Raw genomic sequence first — 22,621 nt, forward strand, 5'->3', positions numbered from 1 at the left:
AACATATATTCTGGGTCCTTATTAGATTCTAAGACGATCTATTTATGTCCGTTAGGCTTTAACTAAATTAGGGTCCATGAAGATACTCTACAAAATAGAATAACTTCATGATCCGTTTTTTTTTTTTTTTTGATCTGATATAGTTTTGAAATCGGTTAAACCCCTTAACTAAATGTCTTTGTTCTTATATCTGTCTGCTGAATGTACGATAGGGCGCCCATAAGGAGGAGTTAGATGGTTCAGATTCATTCTAAAGACCTATAAAATAACATATATTCCTGGTCCTTATTAGATTCTAAGACGATCTATTTATGTCCGTTAGGCTTTAACAAAATTAGGGTCCATGAAGATACTCTACAAAATAGAATAACTTCATGATCCGTTTTTTTTTTTTGATCTGATATAGTTTTGAAATCGGTTAAACCCCTTAACTAAATGTCTTTGTTCTTATATCTGTCTGCTGAATGTACGATAGGGCGCCCATGAGAAGGAGTTAGATAGTTCAGATTCATTCTAAAGACGTACCAAATAACATATAATCTGGGTCCTTAATAAATTCTAAAACGATCTATTTATATCCTTCCATTCGTGTATCTATATCTCACAAAGGAGAAATTAGAAGGCTAAACATTTTCATAAATATTCAGCAAAACTATGTTGAAATTTATTACCAAGAGAGGATCTTTGATCAGCAGCAAAATGATCAGTTGTGGGGCAAGTTTCGATCAATAGTTTTTTACGTACTCAGTAAGATTCGAGAATTTAAAAAACTAAAGAAACTCTCCTAAACAAAATAACATAAAAAGTGTGTAAATAAATTTATTGATCATTAATATTATGCGAAAAAACTTTAAAAACACCTTTTAAAAGCTTTTTTGCGTAATTTATTAGAACAACTTTTTAAAGTTTTATGAATATTAATATGATATAAATACAGTTTACTTTCAAATTTTCAGAGCATAACGGTAGATTCATAAGACACTAACTGTTAGAAATTTAACAAATGTTTTAATAAAATTAACAAATTATTTTCAACACTAAATGATAAAAATATTTAAATTTTCAACTTCTTGAGCGAAATAGAGTTATATATTTAATAACATTTGACCCCCCTAGCGCTATAGATGACCTTGAGAAACTCTGTACTAGTATCATCTGCTTTTGTATTGGGCCCTCTTCTTTTTCTCCTTTATCCATAACTATTGTTAGTTTTTTTTTTTAAGTTATTTTTAGTAAACTCTCTGCTCATTATTGTCTTAAGAATTTAAAAAACAAAGTAAAGAAACCAATAAAAAAAAGCTCTATATTAAAGTGAACTACAAAAATTAGCTACAATTTGAAACCAATTAATTTCGAATTCATATAAATACGTTAAGATTTTGTTAAAACAAAATCAGTTAAAATTTAAAACGTTTCAAAATAAATTTTATTTTCAAAGAAAATCTATAACCCAAACTAACAACGTTTGCTGACAAAAAGAATATAAATAATGGTAAAAACTATTTATTAATTTATGTTAATTAACAAATTTATGGCTAAATCTTATATTCAAACATATGTTCGCTTTTGTTTTCAGTTTGTTCGTTTACTGCTACTGACATTGCTGTTGGCCCATCACAGTTTAGCCGATATTTCTGAACTTGTACAATCGGGCAATGGTTTCCTCTATGATGCTCCCTTAACCTCCAATCTACCCTTAGCTCCCTTGGATCTAACCAATGATGAACAGACACATAAAGCTTTTGGTGATTCAACAATGAAAACAGCCCTCAAAACAAGTGTCGAAGTAGATATTGTACCCTCAGTGGCTACGGCAGCCTCCCTAAAAACCCACTTTACTGTACCATTACCTAAAAAATTAAATAACCATTCCTCCCCGCCACATGGCTCTTCTTCAACGTTGAGAAGTAAAATTCCCCTACCTGTAGCTGTTAGTAAAAAATCAGGTTATAATTATATGGCTCCTCTTAAACCTTTTTTTATTGCTTAAATAATTGGTTTTAATTGTTGATATTTTAAGGTTTTTGACTTCATTATTTTTGTAGTATTTTTACACTTAACGCAGAAAAGGTGTTAATTATTCGCGTGTCTGCTTTTTTTTCTATGCTGCTGCGGAAATTTTTACACCTGAGTCTTGTTAGACGCCTTTAAACGTGATTAATTTTAATTTTAAGACTCGATTTTATATTTTAAGTTTATTTTTGTATAAGAGAACTCGCATTAGTACTTTAGTTTAAATATATCTTTGAGGTATTTATTTTGATGAAATAATAAAAAATCTACTTTATAAATGATTTTAAATCATTAATTTGATTTAATAAAAATCTTCTTAATCTAAGCTTACATAAGAAAATAGGTAAAATTATATAGCTCAGTGATCTTTACACAGCCTGGTCCTTAGGTCTGGGGCTTTAGCAAAGCTTTACAATTTTCACTAGCATTTTATCACTTACATGCATACATTTTCAATATAAACAAGTGAGAGGTTATATTCGGCTGCGCCGAATTATGGACCGATCCACATAAAATTTGATAGAGAGTTTTTGTATCGCATGGAACTTAAATGTGTCGAATTTCATCGCTTTACTCTTATTTTTAAGACAGTAATTAGCGTTAAAGTCATTTTCTGAAAGGTACCTTATATGGGCGGTAGGGTCAATTATGGACCGATCTACATAAAATTTGTAAGAGAGATTTTGGCTCGTAAGAGACTTATGTCGAATTTCATTGCTTTATTCGTATTTTTAAGCTAGTAATGGCGTTAAAGTCATTTTTTGAAGGGGACCTTATATGGGGGATAGGGTCAATTATGGACCGATCCACATAAAATTTTGTTGGGAGATTTTTGTAGTATAATCATAATAAACTTATTTATGTCGAATTTCATCGCTATACTCGTACTTTTAAAACAGATATGCCCGTTAATGCTGTTTTTCGGGAGTTCACTTGAATGAGGGCTATCCGAAAACGTGGGTCGATATTGCCCAATTTCTATACCAAACACCTATAGAGAATTTTTGCGGAAAATTTTAACCCTCTAGCTCATTCCGTTCGGACTCTATCGTGCTTTCAACAGACAGACAGACGGACATGAATATATATACTTTTGTGGGTCTATGACCAATACTTCGATGTGTTACATCTTTTTTGATGGTGGGTATAAAACGTAGAGTATTATGTTCTTATAGGGCTCATATGAAGAAGGAAGTAAATTCCCTCTCTTGGCTCTAGCATGGCATCAATCCGTTACAACTACACCACATAAGTTGATAACAATGTCAAGGGCAATGCTTAAGCATTCCCAAGCTCTAATAACTCACTCAAGGTATTGTTACAATACTAGTTTGCCTTGCCTAGCGCACTACAAGGGGAGTTTCCATGAAACTTATAAAGCATAGGTTACACGTCCATAGTTCTGGAAGAAAGATCTGTCACGGAATGCTAAACCATAACAAGTATTAACCTGACCATAACAAATATCATTTGTTGAGACGACAACAGCAGCGAACGACTCTCCTAAAATACATAGTATTTATAATTTAAACTAAAATCATTTTTCCCTGATTTGCCTTTCAATCAAAAAGCACCTAGAAGGGGCCTCACCAATAATCAGAATAGAAAAAGTCCTGCGGGCGACTAATTCCCATGGTAGCAAATAACTGTAATTACAATGGAAAGACTGTCAATGGAAACTCCTTTAATAGTTTTTAAGATGATCTTGCCATGTCCATCTGACAGTTGAAAATATGATAGATCCCAAACGGGGAGAGCTATTGGTCTGATTGATAAAATTTTTGAAAATTGTAATTAAATTATATGGTCGAGTATATTGTCCAATTTTTTTATTTTTCATAAAGAAACTTTTATGTTGAATTTTACCTTAATTCCGATGTATTTAAGCCATTTATTGATGAAAAACTAAATTTCTAAAAGAGGCTTTATATAGGAGTTAGGGTCAAATATGGATCGATCCTCAAGAAATTGGTAGGAGGGATGTATTTTTATATAAAGGTTAGTTATGCTGAATTTCATTGCGATACTAATGTTTAGAAGTAAATTTTTGCCCGTTCAAGATATTTTTAAAGGGGCGTTTGTATGGGGGCTAGGGTCAAACGACGGCCGATCATTACAAAAACGGCATGATCATTTCTGCCTATATAGAACTTTGTTGTGCCAATAGTAGAATATTTGACGTAGGTATGAGTTAAAATCCCCAAATCGGAAGGTCAGGTTGAATTGGGGGTTAGGTGAAATAATGGACCGATTTCAACCATTTTCAATAGGCATCGTCCTTATCAAAATATCATGAAAATTGTGGCCTATAGCTTGCGCACAAGGTTTACATAGACAGCCAGCCAGACGGACGATCGCTATACTTTTAGGTGGGTGTACGACCAATATTTTTGTGCCTTACAAACATCAGCATAAACGCATAATACCCTCCCCACTACTTATTGTGGTGTAGGGTATAATTGTATTGTGATTATGTTAAAAATGTTGATTATTTTTTAATAATAAAGTATTTAATTTCATTTTGACCTACGTTAAGAAATATTTTAACAATTTGTTCATAAAAAAGGGATTTTCTAAAAGAGGGGTTACCTATGTGGGGGGCAGAGGGTTAATATGGTCATATCCTTTTCCATTATTGTAGAGTTACTTACGTCTACATTAAAGTTATTTATGCAGAATATCATAGGGATATTAGTGTTTATAAGTAAATGTTGGGCATAAAGTCTTTTTCTGAAGGAAACTTTGTATCGAGGATAGGGTCAAATGAGGCCCGATCATAACGAAAATCAGCAATATCATTAAGACTTATATAAAACTAAATTTTGCCGGTTTTTGGAGAGATACAAGAACATTTAACATATTTATGAGCTCAAAAGCCCTATTTGGGGGGTACGGTTGTATGGGATCTATACGAAATAATGGACCGATTTTAACCACTTTTAATAGACTTCCTTGGGTCAAAGGAAGAGTATGTGCCAAATTTCATCTAATTGCCTTGAAAATTGCGGCCTGTAGAGTGCGCACAAGATTTACATGGACACACAGATGTACAGATAGACAGACGGACAGACAGACAGACAGAGAGACGGAAGGACGGACTTCTGAACCGATTGGTATAATTTAAGGTGTAGGACCAATATTTGTTGATGTTACAAACATCAGCACAAACGCATAATAGCCTTCCCACTATAGTGGTGTAGGGTATAAATATTATTCTATTTACTTGATGTAAAATGCAGAGGATTATGTCAGCTAAACATTCCATTAACAGACTACTGGTTTTAAAAAGAATCTGCAGAATACTACATATAAGTCAACAATATTTCAAACAAATTGTTTTCTCTTCCCACCATACTCCCAACATATCAAGTAGAGATATAAATCTCATGATTGCTTTCTGTTTTCTAAATTTTTATTCTAAAAGATTTGTGATAGAAGATTAAAATAAAATTAATTATTCAACATTAATTAAAAGATGAAATAAAATTGAAAGTAGTTTATCTATTTTCTGTTGTTGTTATGTCAATTCGCTTGCTAGAGGTAAACATTTTAGAGCAAACGTATGTACATATAATTTTTTCATTCTAAGCACCATAGTGCGGGGGTGAATGACTCCATAAAATGTTAAAATGAAATAAAAAAATTTCGATTTATTTGGGATGTTTATGAAGTAAAAATAATTAATACACAATTTAATAGACTTTGACTGAAAATAATTAATGATGATAGAAATAATTGAAAAATGACCATGATATTAAAATATGTTGTTAACAATTAGTGTTTTTTTTTTTTTTTTTTTGAGGAAAAATATGACAAGTTATTTTAAATAGCTTCTGGTTTGTTTCATACCATTTGACTTTATAAAGGTGCTGGCTGTAGGGTATTAAAGCATAATTACATAATATTAATTTGCAAGCCAATAAATTATATCCAGAACTACATTTATGCATTTTAAAAAGTTGTTTTAAATAGTTAAACAAATTAAGTGTTTATTTTGACGTTTCTTTAAAAAAAATACAAATTAAGAAATTATGCATGAATTAACTGTCACCACAATGAAAGAAGAGAGATGAGAGAGAGAGGAACCGATCGATAGTCCAAATAAAGAAGATCGAATTTAAATCAAAATACATAACTTTCAAATGTTAATAAATACAAATCAGTAGATTAAATCTTTACAGTTTTTTCTTGTTATACCTATCTTCATACCCTACACTTTCGTGACAATGGTATGAATCCGAAGTGCTTTAGTCTATATTCTAGTCTGTAGTCTAGGCTGCTATAGCTTAGTCTATAGCCCATATAGACCATAGTTGATTCTATAGTCTAGACTATAGTTTATTCTATAGTCTAGACTATATTTTTTTCTATTGTCTAGACTATAGTATAGTCCATAGTCTACACAATAGTTTATTCAATAGTCTAGACAATACTTTATACTATAGTCTAGACTGCTGTTTAGTCTATAGTCTAGGCTACAGTCAAGTCTATAATTCTGACTATAGTTTAGTCTATAGTCTATGCTATAGTTAAGTCTATAGTCTAGCCTATAGTTTAGTCTAAAGTATAAAGTATAGCTTGGTCTATAGTCTAAGCTATAGTTTAATATATAATCTAAGCTATAGTTTAGTCTATATTCTAGGCTATAGTTTAGTCTATATTCTAGGCTATAGTTTAGTCTATAGTCTAGACAACATTTTAGTCCATAGTCTAGGCTAAAGTTTAGTTATAGTCTAGGCTACAGCACAGTGGTATAGGAAAAAAAAAAGAGGGAAATAATTCGGTAACTTCTAAACGGTTAATCCGATTTTAATGAAATTTGGTGTGCACAAAGAGGAGGTGTTGTCGAGTTTAGGTTTTGAATTTGGACCTTATAGGCCAACCAGGGGCCCGGCGGGGGGTCCTCAAATTAGGACACCTCGGCTATGTTAAATTTTTAAAACGATCCTATTTCTTCATTTGAGTTCCGATTTAAAAAAAATTTCGTATATAGAATCTCCTCATCGAGCACTATAAAAAATGTCGTCGTAGCAGTAAATTATCTCTTATAGTTTAGGAGATATTCGCATTTGAATATTAAAATTTTAAAATTTTTACCGTCCTTACTTTAGTTTTTTTGATAATAGCAGGTCCAAATATTTCCGATTTTCGCCATTTTTTTTTATTTGCTTAACAACAAGTTTATATACCAAGCAGTGAAAGAATTATGTAAAAATCATGACTGAGTCCAAAGTTATAGGCATTTAAATTTAAAAAATTAAAAAAAGGCGATTTTTTGTCATTTTTTTGGGAAAAAAGTATTTTTTTCTTTTTAAGTTATCTAAAAAGTTTCTAAGAAGATGTATATAGAATTTATACTTTTTGGAAAGCTGACTTTACATAAAATACGATAAATGAAACAAAACCTAAAAATTTTTGATACCGAGGGGACCAGGTCCATCCAAAAAAACCCTATTTTTTATGGAAAATTAAATTTTGAGCAAAAATTCTGAAATCGCATAGTCGATATCAAATTATAGTGACCTGTTTTATATGACCCAATAAGTTCTTAATCATTTTGTAACGGGTTTCGATAACCCCGCCCCTGGTATGGATATAATAGGCAAAAAACCAAAAAATCCCATTTTTGGGATTTTTTAAAACTTTTTTGGGAATTCCGGGATTTCTAATAAGAAAATTCGAAATTTTTATTTAATTTTGGATTTTGAGTAAAAAAATCTACCTAACTGTAAAATTTCATCAAAAAATATTCATAAATAAAATTTTTATTGCAATTTGAAAAATTTGTATCTTCGCAAAAACTGAATAAAAAACATTTTTTAATTTTTTTTAAAAAAAGTATTCCGCGAATTTTTTAATTTTCAAAAATTATATACAGTTTTGAAAAATAGACAAAATTACCTTTCCATTGATATATAACATGCCTACCTAATGTTTTTTAAGTGACAAATTAATTAGGGAAAACTCAACATCTTTTAGAAAATTTGCCTAGCACTATTATTTTCATCCATAAGGTTAACTCTTAAATTTGTTACATATATGGATGAAAATAATAGTGCTAGGTAAATTTTCTAAAAGATGTTGAGTTTTCCCTAATTAATTTGTCACTTATAAAACATTAGGTAGGCATGTTATATATCAATGGAAAGGTAATTTTGTCTATTTTTCAAAACTGTATATAATTTTTGAAAATTAAAAAATTCGCGGAATACTTTTTTTAAAAAAAATTAAAAAATGTTTTTTATTCAGTTTTTGCGAAGATACAAATTTTTCAAATTGCAATAAAAATTTTATTTATGAATATTTTTTGATGAAATTTTACAGTTAGGTAGATTTTTTTACTCAAAATCCAAAATTAAATAAAAATTTCGAATTTTCTTATTAGAAATCCCGGAATTCCCAAAAAAGTTTTAAAAAATCCCAAAAATGGGATTTTTTGGTTTTTTGCCTATTATATCCATACCAGGGGCGGGGTTATCGAAACCCGTTACAAAATGATTAAGAACTTATTGGGTCATATAAAACAGGTCACTATAATTTGATATCGACTATGCGATTTGAGAATTTTTGCTCAAAATTTAATTTTCCATAAAAAATAGGGTTTTTTTGGATGGACCTGGTCCCCTCGGTATCAAAAATTTTTAGGTTTTGTTTCATTTATCGTATTTTATGTAAAGTCAGCTTTCCAAAAAGTATAAATTCTATATACATCTTCTTAGAAACTTTTTAGATAACTTAAAAAGAAAAAGATACTTTTTTCCCAAAAAAATGACAAAAAATCGCCTTTTTTTAATTTTTTAAATTTAAATGCCTATAACTTTGGACTCAGTCATGATTTTTACATAATTCTTTCACTGCTTGGTATATAAACTTGTTGTTAAGCAAATAAAAAAAAATGGCGAAAATCGGAAATATTTGGACCTGCTATTATCAAAAAAACTAAAGTAAGGACGGTAAAAATTTTAAAATTTTAATATTCAAATGCGAATATCTTCTAAACTATAAGAGATAATTTACTGCTACGACGACATTTTTTATAGTGCTCGATGAGGAGATTCTATATACGAAATTTTTTTTAAATCGGAACTCAAATGAAGAAATAGGATCGTTTTAAAAATTTAACATAGCCGAGGTGTCCTAATTTGTGGACCCCCCGCCGGGCCCCTGGTTGGCCTATAAGTTACAAATTCAAAACCTAAACTCGACAACACCTCCTCTTTGTGCATACCAAATTTCATTAAAATCGGATTAACCGTTTAGAAGTTACCGAATTATTTCCCTCTTTTTTTTTTCCTATACCACTGTGTACAGTTTAGTTTAGTATTGTCTACATTTTAGTCTATATTCTAGGCTATAGTTTAGTCCATAGTATTGGCTATAGTTTAATCTATAGCCTTGGCTATGGTTTAGTCCACAATCTAGGCTATATTTTAGACTATGATCTATAGTTCAGTCTATAGTTTAGACTATAGATTAGTCTATAGTCTATGCTATAGTCTAGACTATAGTTTAGTCTATAGCCCAGGCTACAGTTTAGTATATAGTCTAGCCTATAGTTTAATCTGTAGTCTAGGCTATAGTTTAGTCAATGTTTTAGTCTATATTGTAGACCACAGGTTAGTCTTTAGACTAGGCTATAGTTTTGTATAGTCTAGACTTTAGAACAGTCTATAGTCTGGACTACAGTTAAGTCTATAGTCTAGAATATATTTTAGTCTTTATTTTGGCTATAGTTAGTCTATAGTTTAGACTTTAGTCTATGGTGTGGACTACAGTATAGTCTATAGTCTAGACTATAGTTTAGTCTATAGTGTAGGCTATAATTTAGTCTATATTTTAGTCTATAGCCTAGACAACTGGTTAGTCTTTAGTCTAGGCTATAGTTTAGTTAAGTCTATAGTCTAGACTATAGTATAGTCTATCGTCGATGTTTAGTCTATGCTATGGACTACAGCATAGTCTATAGCCTAGGCTATGGATTAGTCTATATTCTAACCTATAGTTTGTCTATAGTATTTAGTCTAGTCTATAGTTTAGTCTATTGTTTGGACTACAGTATAGTCTATTGTCTAGACTATAGTTTAGTCTATACTCTAGGCTATAGTTTAGTCTGTAGTCTAGAATACAGTTTAGTCTATAGTCTATACTACAGTTTAGTCTTTATTCTGGCCACATGTTAGTCTATTGTCTAAGCTATAGTTTAGTCTATAGTCTATGCTATAGTTTGTCTATAGTTTAGTCTTTGGTTTAGGCTATGGTCTGTGGTCTATAGTCTAGACTATATTTTAAACTATAGTCTAGTCTATAGTTTATTCTAAAGTTTTGGCTATAGTTTAGACTGTAGTCTAGGCTATAGTTTATTCTATAGTCTAGGCTATAGTCTAGGCTGTAGTCTAGACTTCATCATATAGCCTATAGTTTAGCACATAGTCTTAGCTATAGTTTTTTCTATAGTCTAGGCTAAAGTTTAGTCTATAGTCAAGACTTCATTTCAGTCTATAGTCTAGGCTATAGTTTATTCTATAATCAAGACAATAGTTTAGTCCATAATCTAGCCTATATTTGAGTCTTTATTGAAGACTATTGTTGAGTCTATCGAATGTAGTTTATTTAGTCTTTAGTCTAGACTAAAGTGTAGTCTATAGAGTATGCTATAGTTTATAATCTAGACTATAGTTTTCTATACAAAATTTTTTTTATGCACATGATTTGTCACAGTTAAAAATTTCCTTTTTTAAAATTCAAAAATTTTTAAATTTAAAATGAAAAATATATTTTTTTTAAATACATAACGCTGCAGGGTATATTAGATACGGCACAGCCGAACATAACACTCTTTCTAGTTTTTCATATAGGCTGTTTTGCTAATACTATAACTAAATCTGTTCTTATGTTTTTTAAATAGTTTTTAAAATTTATTTTATTATAATTAAATTATTCTTTTTTTCTTTTTTATGTGTTTTTTCTCCCCATTCGAAAGGTTTTGTTTTAATTTAATTTTATGTGATTTTTTTATGTTTTTGATGATTTGTTTGTGTGAATAAATTTAGTGTTATTTTTAGTGATTAATGATGATTTGCTATCATAGAGCCATATTTATAATAAATAAAATGCCAAAAAAGATAAGATAGAATTATATATTTCAAAATAGCAGTCGATTTAATAAAATAAACAGGGGTGTTGCGAATTTTAATTTAATTTAAGATTCTGCCAAAATAAATCCGCCTTAATATACATAAATAATAATCATTTATTATATTTCATAAAGCTCGTGCCAAAATGACGGTTTTAATGTTTGCTATTATATCTATTAAAATTTTAAGTATTAATTTCCTTTATTGTTTAAGAACACTGATCTTCTTTCATTTTTTATAAACAACAAAGTCTTCTTTGGTTTTTTAATTTACCGTCTATAGACTTCCTTTCTCCCTTTCTATTCTTGTGAGTATATTGACCATTAAATTTAATGGTTTCTTAAACAAGTATGAATATTAAAATTGGTTTTACCAACATTCCTTTCAAATAGCAACAGAATTTTGTTTCTATTTTAAGAAGATTTTAAAACAATTTATTTTAATTTTTTAAGAAATGCGGTACAGATTAAATTTTTTACTGGAAATGATAACGTTTATGAAAATGTTGGAAAAGCAGATCTGGTTTTTTACTAAGTTAACTTCAAATGATCGGTTAAAGTCCCACAACAAAATTGTTGAATGATTTTGACAACAACAAGAATAATGGCTTTTCGTTCTCACCCCTTAATATTTGATTAAAAGGAAGGAAGTGCTTAAAAGGATGATAGTACGTTTTTACTACTATTTAGCTCAAAGAGAGAAAAGTACCTTTTTACTACTATATTTTAATACATTTTTTAGTAACGTTGGTAGCCAGGCCTCAAGTAGGTTAGTGGTTAGTATTCGTGCTCCTCAGAAGGGAATCGTGAGTTCGATTCCCTCATTAACTAACTAACTAACTAACTAACTAACTAACTAACTAACTAACTACTAACTAACTAACTAACTACTAACTAACTAACTAACTAACTAACTAACTAACTAACTAACTAACTAACTAACTAACTAACTAACTAACTAACTAACTAACTAACTAACTAACTAACTAACTAACTAACTAACTAACTAACTAACTAACTAACTAACTAACTAACTAACTACTAACTAACTAACTAACTAACTAACTAACTAACTAACTAACTAACTAACTAACTAACTAACTAACTAACTAACTAACTAACTAACTAACTAACTAACTAACTAACTAACTAACTAACTACTAACTAACTAACTAACTAACTAACTAACTAACTAACTAACTAACTAACTAACTAACTACTAACTAACTAACTAACTAACTAACTAACTAACTAACTAACTAACTAACTACTAACTAACTAACTAACTAACTAACTAACTAACTAACTAACTAACTAACTAACTAACTAACTAACTAACTAACTAACTAACTAACTAACTAACTAACTAACTAACTAACTACTAACTAACTAACTACTAACTAACTAACTAACTAACTAACTAACTAACTAACTAACTAACTAACTAACTAACTAACTAACTAACTAACTAACTAACTAACTAACTAACTAACTAACTAACTAACTAACTAACTAACTAACTAACTAACTAACTAACTAACTAACTAACTAACTAACTAACTAACTAACTAACTAACTAACTAACTAACTAACTAACTAACTAACTAACTAACTAACTAACTAACTAACTAACTAACTAACTAACTAACTAACTACTAACTAACTAACTAACTAACTACTAACTAACTAACTAACTAACTAACTACTAACTACTAACTAACTAACTAACTAACTAACTAACTAACTAACTAACTAACTAACTAACTAACTAACTAACTACTAACTAACTAACTAACTACTAACTAACTAACTAACTACTAACTAACTAACTAACTAACTAACTAACTAACTAACTAACTACTAACTAACTAACTAACTAACTAACTAACTAACTAACTAACTAACTAACTAACTAACTACTAACTAACTAACTAACTAACTAACTACTAACTAACTAACTAACTAACTAACTAACTACTAACTAACTAACTAACTAACTAACTACTAACTAACTAACTAACTAACTAACTAACTAACTAACTAACTAACTACTAACTAACTAACTAACTAACTAACTAACTAACTAACTAACTAACTAACTAACTAACTAACTAACTAACTAACTAACTAACTAACTAACTAACCTAACTAACTAACTAACTAACTAACTAACTAACTAACTAACTAACTAACTAACTAACTAACTACTAACTAACTAACTAACTAACTAACTAACTAACTAACTAACTAACTAACTAACTAACTAATAACTAACTAACTAACTAACTAACTAACTAACTAACTAACTAACTAACTAACTAACTAACTAACTAACTAACTAACTAACTAACTAACTACTAACTAACTAACTAACTAACTAACTAACTAACTAACTAACTAACTAACTAACTAACTAACTAACTAACTAACTAACTAACTAACTAACTAACTAACTAACTAACTAACTAACTAACTAACTAACTAACTAACTACTAACTAACTAACTATCTAACTACTAACTAACTAACTAACTAACTAACTAACTAACTAACTAACTAACTAACTAACTACCTAACTAACTAACTAATTTGAACGGATTTTTTTGGAACGGATTGAAAATCTATTTCAATTTGAGTGAAAATCTCTTTCTTCCCCAAAATTTCCTTGAACTGCGCCTCTGACTTTTCACAAGACATTTGTGTTTATTATTGTTATAAATATTTTTATTATAAAAAAATTATGAAATATTAACAGAACGGAACTAAACTTTTAATACTGCCAAACACACAAAAATAATGTTTAATAAACAATAAAGAAATAAGCAAAAAAAAACTAAAACGGAAATATTACTTAAACATTTCAAAATACAAGGGTTATTTATAAGAAACAGCAACAAACAAAAAAAAAAAACAATAAAATTTAAAAAGAAATATTAAATATGAATATAAACAATAACTAAGAGGCGATACAAAGATGATAATTTAAGTTAATAAAACATGATCTATTAGAGTTGATGGTGGTGGTGGTGGGTTTTGTCTGCATAACTGTCTGTCTATCCAGTGGATTTTAAATATTTTTTTTAGCAAATACCAACTGACAAGTGCAATGACCGTTAAGTGTTAAAATATTAGGTGTTGTTGAAAATAAAATGGACAGGTGATGGTATTAAAATGAATTTTAAGGAATTTATGATTTCTCATTTTGTAGCTTTTTGTAGCAATTTTGTATTTAAAAAAATCTTATCAGTTTTTATTAACACTTGATTTAGCTTTTGAACATTTTGTTAAACATTAAATGAAGCATCGTTGCATCTTAAGGGAGATATTTAATATTTATTTTTACGATTACATCCGCGAACGTGCTTAGTGATATTTTTATTATATTATTTATTTATTGTTCATTAAATAGGCGATTTTTAATGTTAACAAGTATGACAGTTGAGAGATTTTGTTGTAAAATTTTTATTATAAAAATTTGTGTAACAATAAATCTGTAGTTATGACAGGCATTGGAAAAAGACCTTCTAGACAGATTAGTTAAAAAGATAATGAGTAAACAAAACACAATCAAAAGTACTAAATGCTATGATGATCTTAATAAAAAGATCATTAACTATAAAATGTTCTTAATCCTTATTTTTAGCGATATTTTGCTTAAAATGAAAAAAGTACTTTTTACTACTTTTTTTGGTACTTTTAAGCATAAAATTTATGTTATTTTTACCCCAAAATCTTTGTTTTGATTTACAAAAGAAAAGTTTATCTAAATATAAAAAAGTACTTTTTTAACTACTATTTGTTCTAGGTTTCTTTTGAACTCTTCAGCAAAAGAAAAATTGGTTGAAATATAAAACGTACTTTTTCTATAACATTTTCTTATGTGATTTTTTAAAAAAATATGAAAAAGTACTTTTTACTACTATTTTTCTATGTGCTTTTTCACTCAAAATCTTGTCTTAAAAAGAAGAATGTATTTTTCTACTACTTTTTCTCAATGTTTTTTTTTATCCCAAATATACATATGTTTTCCTTAAAAAAAAGAATATAAGTACTTTTTCTACTACTATTTTCTATGTAAGTTTTTAATACTTTCAGGCCCTAATCTATAAAATTAATCGTTTTATATTATATTTCACCTAAAAAAAAACACATAATTTAGTTTAAAACTAAAAAAGTACTATTCTACTACTATTTTCCAAAGTCCTTTTTTGTTACTTTTAAGCAAAAATTATTTATTATTTTTATTTATATTCTTTGTTTTAATAGAAAAGAGGCAATTTTATCATATCATAAAAAAAGTACTTTTTCTACTACTATTTTCCTATGTGCTATTTTTAATACTTTCAGGTCTTTTCAACTAAAATTGTTTCTTTTATTTTATTTCCATCCAAAAACAGCAAATTTGGTTTAAAAAGAATAAAGTACTTTTATACTACTATTTTTCAATGTCAATTTTTATGGTACTTTTCGCAAAAAAAAAAAAAAATAATTTTTATCTCAAATGTATGTTTTTCTTCAAAAAGAGTAATTTTTATCATATCATAAAAAGTACTTTATCTACTACTATTTTCCTATGTGCTATTTTTAATACATTCAGGACTTTTCAACTAAAATTGTTTCTTTTATTTTATTTTCACCCAAAACCAGCAAATTTGGCTTAAAAAGAATAAAGTACTTTTCTACTACTATTTTTCAATTTTTTCTGCTACTACTAAAATAGCACATATGTATATTTTAAACACATTCAGGGCCTTTCAAATTAAATTTGTTCTTTTATTTTATTTTTCATCCAAAAATAACAAATTTGGCTTAAAGAGAAGAAAGTACTTTTCTACTACTATTTATTAATGTCTATTTCTTGATACTTTACGCTAAAAGGCTTAAATTTTTATTTAAAATGTATGTTTTTCTTCGGAAAGAGTAAATTTTTTAAAATATAAAAAAGTACTTTTTCTAGTACTTTTTTTCAATTGGCTATTTTTAATACACTCAGGCCTCTATCTATAACATTTATTGTTTTATAATATTTTTCAGCCAAAAACCCCAAATTTTCCTTAAAAAGAAAATAGTACTTTTTTACTACTATTTTTAAATATACTTTGGTACTTTTAAGTAAAAACCATTTATTATTTTTATCCCAAATGTTTATTTTTATTTAAAAAGGTGAAATTTTGTAAAAATAAAAATAGTACTGTTACTACTACTATTTGATATGTGATATATTAATACCTTTAGTTTTCTACTACTATTTTTTTTTAACAAACAATTTTGTTACTTTTAATTTTCAATTTAAATTTTTAGGCAAAAACACATATTTTTCTAATTTTGAAAAAAGTAGTTTTTCTACTACTATTTTTTTCAAATACTATATTAGTACTATTTAGTTAAAAAACTTTGTTTTTAATAAAATCATTAACAGAAATAAGTAAAAAATATTTTTTAAATTAATTTTGTAATAATATAAAAAAGTACTTTTTCTACTACTATTTTTCCGCGTGCTATTTTTAGTACTTTTTTTTAAAAAACATACTATTTTCAAAAAAAAACACGAAATTTTTCCACAAAATAAAAAAAGTACTTTTTCTACTACTATTTTTAAAATTTTGCTTTTTAAAAATGGTACTTTTCGCAAAAAAGAAAATACATTTTTATCCCAAATGTATGGTTTTTCTAAAAAAGAGTATTTTTTTATATAAAAAAGTATTTTTTTCTACTACCATTTTTCTTTGTGCTATTTTAATACAATCTATAACATTTATTGTTTTATAGTATTTTACAGCCAAAAAACGTCTAATTTTCAAAAACACATAAATATGATATAATAAAAAAAGTATTTTACTATTATTTTTTCCAGTACTATTTAGTGCTTTCATTTAATTAATTTTTTTTTGCTTTTTCAATGAAATCATTAACAGAAAGAAAATTAAAATAAGTTTTCAATAATTTTTTTTAGAATATAAAAAAGTACTTTTTTTGCTACTATTTTTCCGGCTGTTGTTTTTAGCACTTTTATTTAAAAAACATATTTTCATATATTCAGTATATTTATAATAAAAACACAAAATTTGTCCATAAAATAAAAAAGTACTTTTTCTACTACTATTTTTAAAAGTACTATTATTGCTCATTAAACTTTTTGGAAAGTATATTCATGGATTAGAATCGTAAAGGAACTAAAAAAGCACTTAATTCTTAAACTTATTAATCACTTACTCAAACATAAATAGAGAGAGGGTGGCGTATAGGTCCCAGGTGCAGCTGCCATAAAAACTTGTTATGTTTACAATTTAAAACTTTTTATAATTATTCGTAAATTATTAACATATAAACATAATTAAATAGATTTTTATCACACAAAATTAAAACAGTAAAAAAACACACCTTCAATTGACAAAAAATGAACCAGAATACAAATGATAACTAACTTTCATAGAATTAAACACGAGTATGAAAGCTATAGATATAAAAGATAATAGAACACTAATCAAAAGTTCATTTAATCCAATATATTTATATTTATACTTTAATTACAAAAAAAATCCTTCATTAACTTACATTTTTTTTAAATTTCTCTGCTAACTTTTCACTCATTAAGTTAATTTTAGAATTGATCTATTTTTTTTTTTAAAGTTTAAAAAACTCAACTACATCTGTTAACTTGTTCTAACTTGTATATGATGTCAAATTTTAAAAGTGATTGTTTCCACATTTTGTCCAATAATTAATTAGATTTGATTGCTTTCGATTTTGTCATCATTTTTTTATTTATTTGTATTAAATACATACATATATGTATTTAATTTAAACTAATTCATTTACGCATCATTTATATTTATTTCAAAAATAAGAAAGTATTGTGTAATGAACGAATTTAAAATGCTCTATAGTTAAGAGCAAAAATATTAATTTGGTATATAAAAAATTCGTCAGGTGAACTTCCTCAAGCTTCCTTCCATTAATAATAAATACATTCATTCTTTCTTTCATTACCTATTAAAATCGGTTATGGATCTTTTACTGTACTAAATGTGTTAACATCTGGTGGCGTAATATCGCATCTAATCGTGATGACACGGACTTCCACCAGGGAACTAGTGTTTTGATGAAGAACATGACAGTATATTCTGTTTAAGGGGTTTTCTTCGTAGATCTCCAAGATCAATATCTCACATTTCTCGACAATTTCTGTAGATTATATGAACTCGGTCATATATGGTGTTAATGTATTCTTCTATGGGCTCAACTGTACAATAAAACTAATATAGAATAACCGTGAATCGTTGGAACACTTTCTCCAGCTTTCGTCGAAATAAGGTACATAATCCATTATGCAAACAACCATCAATAATTTTAAAATCCTAATTATACCCTACAACACTATAGTGGGGAGGGTATTTTGCGTTTGTGATGATGTTTAAAGTATACCAATCGGCTTAGAATAACTTTCTGAGTCGATTAAGTTATGTCCGCCCGTCTGTGTGCCCATGTTCGCACTCTACAGGCAATTTTCAAGATAATTTAATAAAATTTGGCACATACTCTTCTTCTGACCCAAGGACGAAGACCATACAACCGTACCACCCGAACAGGTCTTTTGAGTTCGTAAATATGTTAAATGTTCTTGTATCACTTCAAAAATCTGCAAAACTTAGATTTATATAAGTCTTAATGATACTACTGATCAGGCCTCATTTGACCCTATGCCCCATACAAAGTCCCCTTCAGAAATGACTTGATGGTAAAAATTCACTTATAAACACTAATACCACGATGATATTCTGCATAAATAACTGATGTAGACGTAAATCCGTCTACCAAAATTTATAAAGATAGAACCATATTAACCCCCTGCCTGCCATATAACACCTCTTTTAGAAAATTTTCTTTTTGTCAACAAATTATTAAAATGCTTCTGAAGTATGGAAAACAAATACTTTATTTAAAAAATTATCACTCGATGTTTAACTGAAACTTAGCTTAAACCCTTGGTTTCCTAGGGGAGTTTCTTAAGCTCCAGTTGATCTTATTATAAGCTGGATTGTTTTAACAGTTAATTAGTTATTAAGTTAGTTAGTTAGTTAGATAGTTAGTTAGTTGGTTGGTTGGTTGATTAGTTAGTTAGTTAGTTAGGTAGTAGTTAGTTAGTTAGTTAGTTAGTTAGTTAGTAAGTTAGTTAGTTAGTTAGTTAGTTAGTTCGTTAGTGAGTTAGTTTAGTTCAGTTAGTTAGTTCGTTAGTAGTAGTTAGTTGTTAGTTAGTTAGTTCGTTAGTTAGTTAGTTAGTTAGTTAGTTAGTTAGTTAGTTAGTTAGTTAGTTAGTTAGTTAGTTAGTTAGTAGTTAGTTATAGTTAGTAGTTAGTAGTTAGTTAGTTAGTTAGTTAGTTAGTAGTTAGTTAGTTAGTTAGTTAGTTAGTTAGTTAGTTAGTTAGTAGTTAGTTAGTTAGTTAGTTAGTTAGTTAGTTAGTAGTTAGTTAGTTAGTTAGTTAGTAGTTAGTGTTAGTTAGTTAGTTAGTAGTTAGTTAGTTAGTTAGTTAGTTAGTTAGTTAGTTAGTAGTTAGTTAGTTAGTTAGTTAGTTAGTAGTTAGTAGTTAGTTAGTTAGTTAGTTAGTTAGTTAGTTAGTTAGTTAGTTAGTTAGTAGTTAGTTAGTTAGTAGTTAGTTAGTTAGTTAGTTAGTTAGTTAGTTAGTTAGTAGTTAGTTAGTTAGGTAGTTAGTTAGTTAGTTAGTTAGTTAGTTAGTTAGTTAGTTAGGTAGTTAGTTAGTTAGGTAGTTAGTTAGTTAGTTAGTTAGTTAGTTAGTTAGTTAGTAGTTAGTTAGTTAGTTAGTAGTTAGTTAGTAGTTAGTAGTAGTTAGTTAGTTAGTTAGTAGTAGTTAGTTAGTTAGTTAGTTAGTTAGTTAGTTAGTTAGTTTAGTTAGTAGTTAGTTAGTTAGTTAGTAGTTAGTTAGTTAGTAGTTAGTTAGTTAGTTAGTGTTAGTTAGTTAGTTAGTTAGTTAGTTAGTTAGTAGTAGTTAGTTAGTAGTTAGTTAGTAGTTAGTTAGTTAGTTAGTAGTTAGTTAGTAGTTAGTTAGTTAGTTAGTTAGTTAGTTAGTTAGTAGTTAGTTAGTTAGTTAGTTAGTAGTTAGTTAGTTAGTTAGTTAGTTAGTTGTAGTTAGTTAGTTAGTTAGTTAGTAGTTAGTTAGTTAGAGTTAGTTAGTTAGTTAGTTAGTTAGTTAGTTAGTTAGGTAGTTAGTTAGTTAGTTAGTAGTTAATTAGTTAGTCATTTGAATATTTTAAGCTATTTGTAAAATTCCAAAAATTTCCGCTTACCCCCTAATATTATATTGACCCCTAAAATTTACATAACAATTATTTATGTAGCAAGAAAAAAATAGTAATCGAATTAAATTTTAATTCTTGTTAAAATGAAAAAAATTGTGATTCTGAGCATCAAAATAAAAAATTCTTCAACCGCAAAAATAGATATGGGTTGAGTTTTAATTAAAAATTGTAGCAAACTGTAAACAAGCTTATTAGCCAGGTTTACTTTTTTTTCAACAATAATATTAAGTGTCTTTTAGTTATAAACATAAATAACTAAAAAACACACATGCAGAAGACCTGTTGTATTTGTATTTATGAAATTATATGATGTGAGTAAATATTATTTATTTACTTTTTTTTTTCAAACTGTTCGAAAATGGTATGGTCTAGTCGCTACACTCACAGCAGCCTTGTTATTGTTTTATTTTTTTTTTCTTCTTAAAATATTATAGAAAAAAGTTTAAACTAGAGAATTAACAGCAGCAAAAAAAAAGAACATATTTAAAAATTGTGTTCAAAGTGTGTATGAACTATAAATAACAATATTCACTCAACAACAGATATCATTTTGATTTTAACAGTCCAAGACTAAAGTAGTTGTTTTATTAGTGTTAATTTAACTAGAGGGAGAGATAAATTAAAAACATCATAATGGTAAGAATTTTAAAAGAAATGTCTTTAGAAAGAAATAAAATTAAATTAATTAAATTTATACACTTTATTTTTAGAAATTGATGCTGGTCTTGTTGGCAAGTGCCGCCTTAGTGGCTGCTGATGTGTCACATCTTTTAATAACGAACTTGATCAGGGTTATGGTTATCCTCATCACGAACATCATGAACATCACGAACATCATCATGAAGAGGAATCGGCTCATGGTTATGGTTATGATTATCCTCATGAAGAGGCGTCAGCTCATGGATATGGCTATGATTATCCCAAGCCAGAACAACCATTAGAATTGCCCAAACCCACCTACTTGCCGCCAGAGACACCCAAGCCTACTTACTTGCCTCCTGAAACACCAAAGCCCACTTACTTGCCCCCCAAGCCAGTGCCCACATACTTGCCTCCTCCCACAACTACCACAACAACTACAACTACCACCACTACTACCACTACACCTAAACCAACAACAACCACTACTAAAGCTACACCAGCACCCACCTACCTTCCTCCTCCACCACCACCATCTCCACAACCCACCTACTTGCCTCCTCCACCACCACCAAAACCCACTTATTTGCCACCTAAACCTGTAACCACCACAACACTACCACTACTACCACACCACGTCCTGAAACACCCAAACCCACTTACTTACCACCTCCTCCTCCACCACCACCACAACCTACTTACTTGCCTCCTGCTCCTGAGTATTGCCTCCCGCTCCCAAACCCACTTTCAAAATACCCATTCCCTCATATGATGCTTGCTCCCCTCGAACCAGAGCCTGAACCTGTTCCCGAAACTTTGCAGGAAGATGGTTATCACTATGAGGCTCCCGCTGCAAAATTTTTCTTCTAAAATAATTCAGTTATTGAACTGAAGTGAAGACTGAGTATTAGAACAATTTTTTTTTTTAGAATTTGGCTTTTTGAAAATTCTCTCGAGGATGAAGAAGACGAAAAAAAGGAATTTATCACATGTTTAGGTTTAAATGTATATGTTTTTGTATTTTGTAATTGTTAATACTACTTAATAAAAATAAATCGAAAAAAAATTATTATAAAAAAATTAATTAAAAATGATGTTGTTATTAGCTTTTATATAAATTTATAAATTTATATAAAGTATTAGCCATGAGGACGGTAAAACGCTGAAACAATTTATCTAACATCGAAATTATATCTTTCGTCGAAATTATATCAGAATATCAGAGACGCGATACAAATCTTAAGTAAAAATGGGGTGCTAAGTATTTGTTCGAAAGCTTTTTTTAGAAAAAGTGAAAAGTTTTTTTGTAGTAAAAATGAGCTTTTACTAACTAGAGAACATTTGTGATAAATAATATTTGGTGGGAAAGCTTTTAAAACAGAAACTAGTGAGAAACTTCAAGTTAACAGCACTTTGGTAAAAAGCTTTTAATAGAACTTTTTTGACCGAAAAGCTTTTTGAATCCGAAAAAATACAAACTTTAAATTAAAATGGATGCCAAGTATTTGTTCGAAAGCTTCTT

At 28.4% G+C, this 22,621-nt stretch overlaps 2 protein-coding genes across 2 annotated transcripts; both read left to right on the forward strand.

Annotated features, from left to right (window-relative positions):
• The first annotated feature begins 699 nt into the window (after positions 1-699).
• LOC119612920 lies at positions 700-2,228 on the forward strand. Its single transcript, XM_037968809.1, has 2 exons — positions 700-714; positions 1,577-2,228. Exons 1-2 carry the CDS (start codon positions 700-702, stop codon positions 1,988-1,990), a joined length of 429 nt encoding a protein of 142 aa, XP_037824737.1. The 3' UTR covers positions 1,991-2,228.
• A 1,911-nt stretch (positions 2,229-4,139) lies between these two features.
• On the forward strand, positions 4,140-22,076 carry LOC119612923 (extensin-like). Its single transcript, XM_037968812.1, is given in 4 exon segments — positions 4,140-4,193; positions 21,171-21,225; positions 21,228-21,710; positions 21,713-22,076. Coding segments are annotated over 4 exon segments (849 nt in total). The 3' UTR covers positions 21,970-22,076.
• Positions 22,077-22,621: the final 545 nt, after the last annotated feature.

Source organism: Lucilia sericata, unplaced genomic scaffold, assembly GCF_015586225.1.
Source record: "Lucilia sericata isolate MDLA Ls3-8-SP2 unplaced genomic scaffold, ASM1558622v1 Contig001874F_arrow, whole genome shotgun sequence".
Lineage (NCBI taxonomy): Eukaryota > Metazoa > Arthropoda > Insecta > Diptera > Calliphoridae > Lucilia > Lucilia sericata.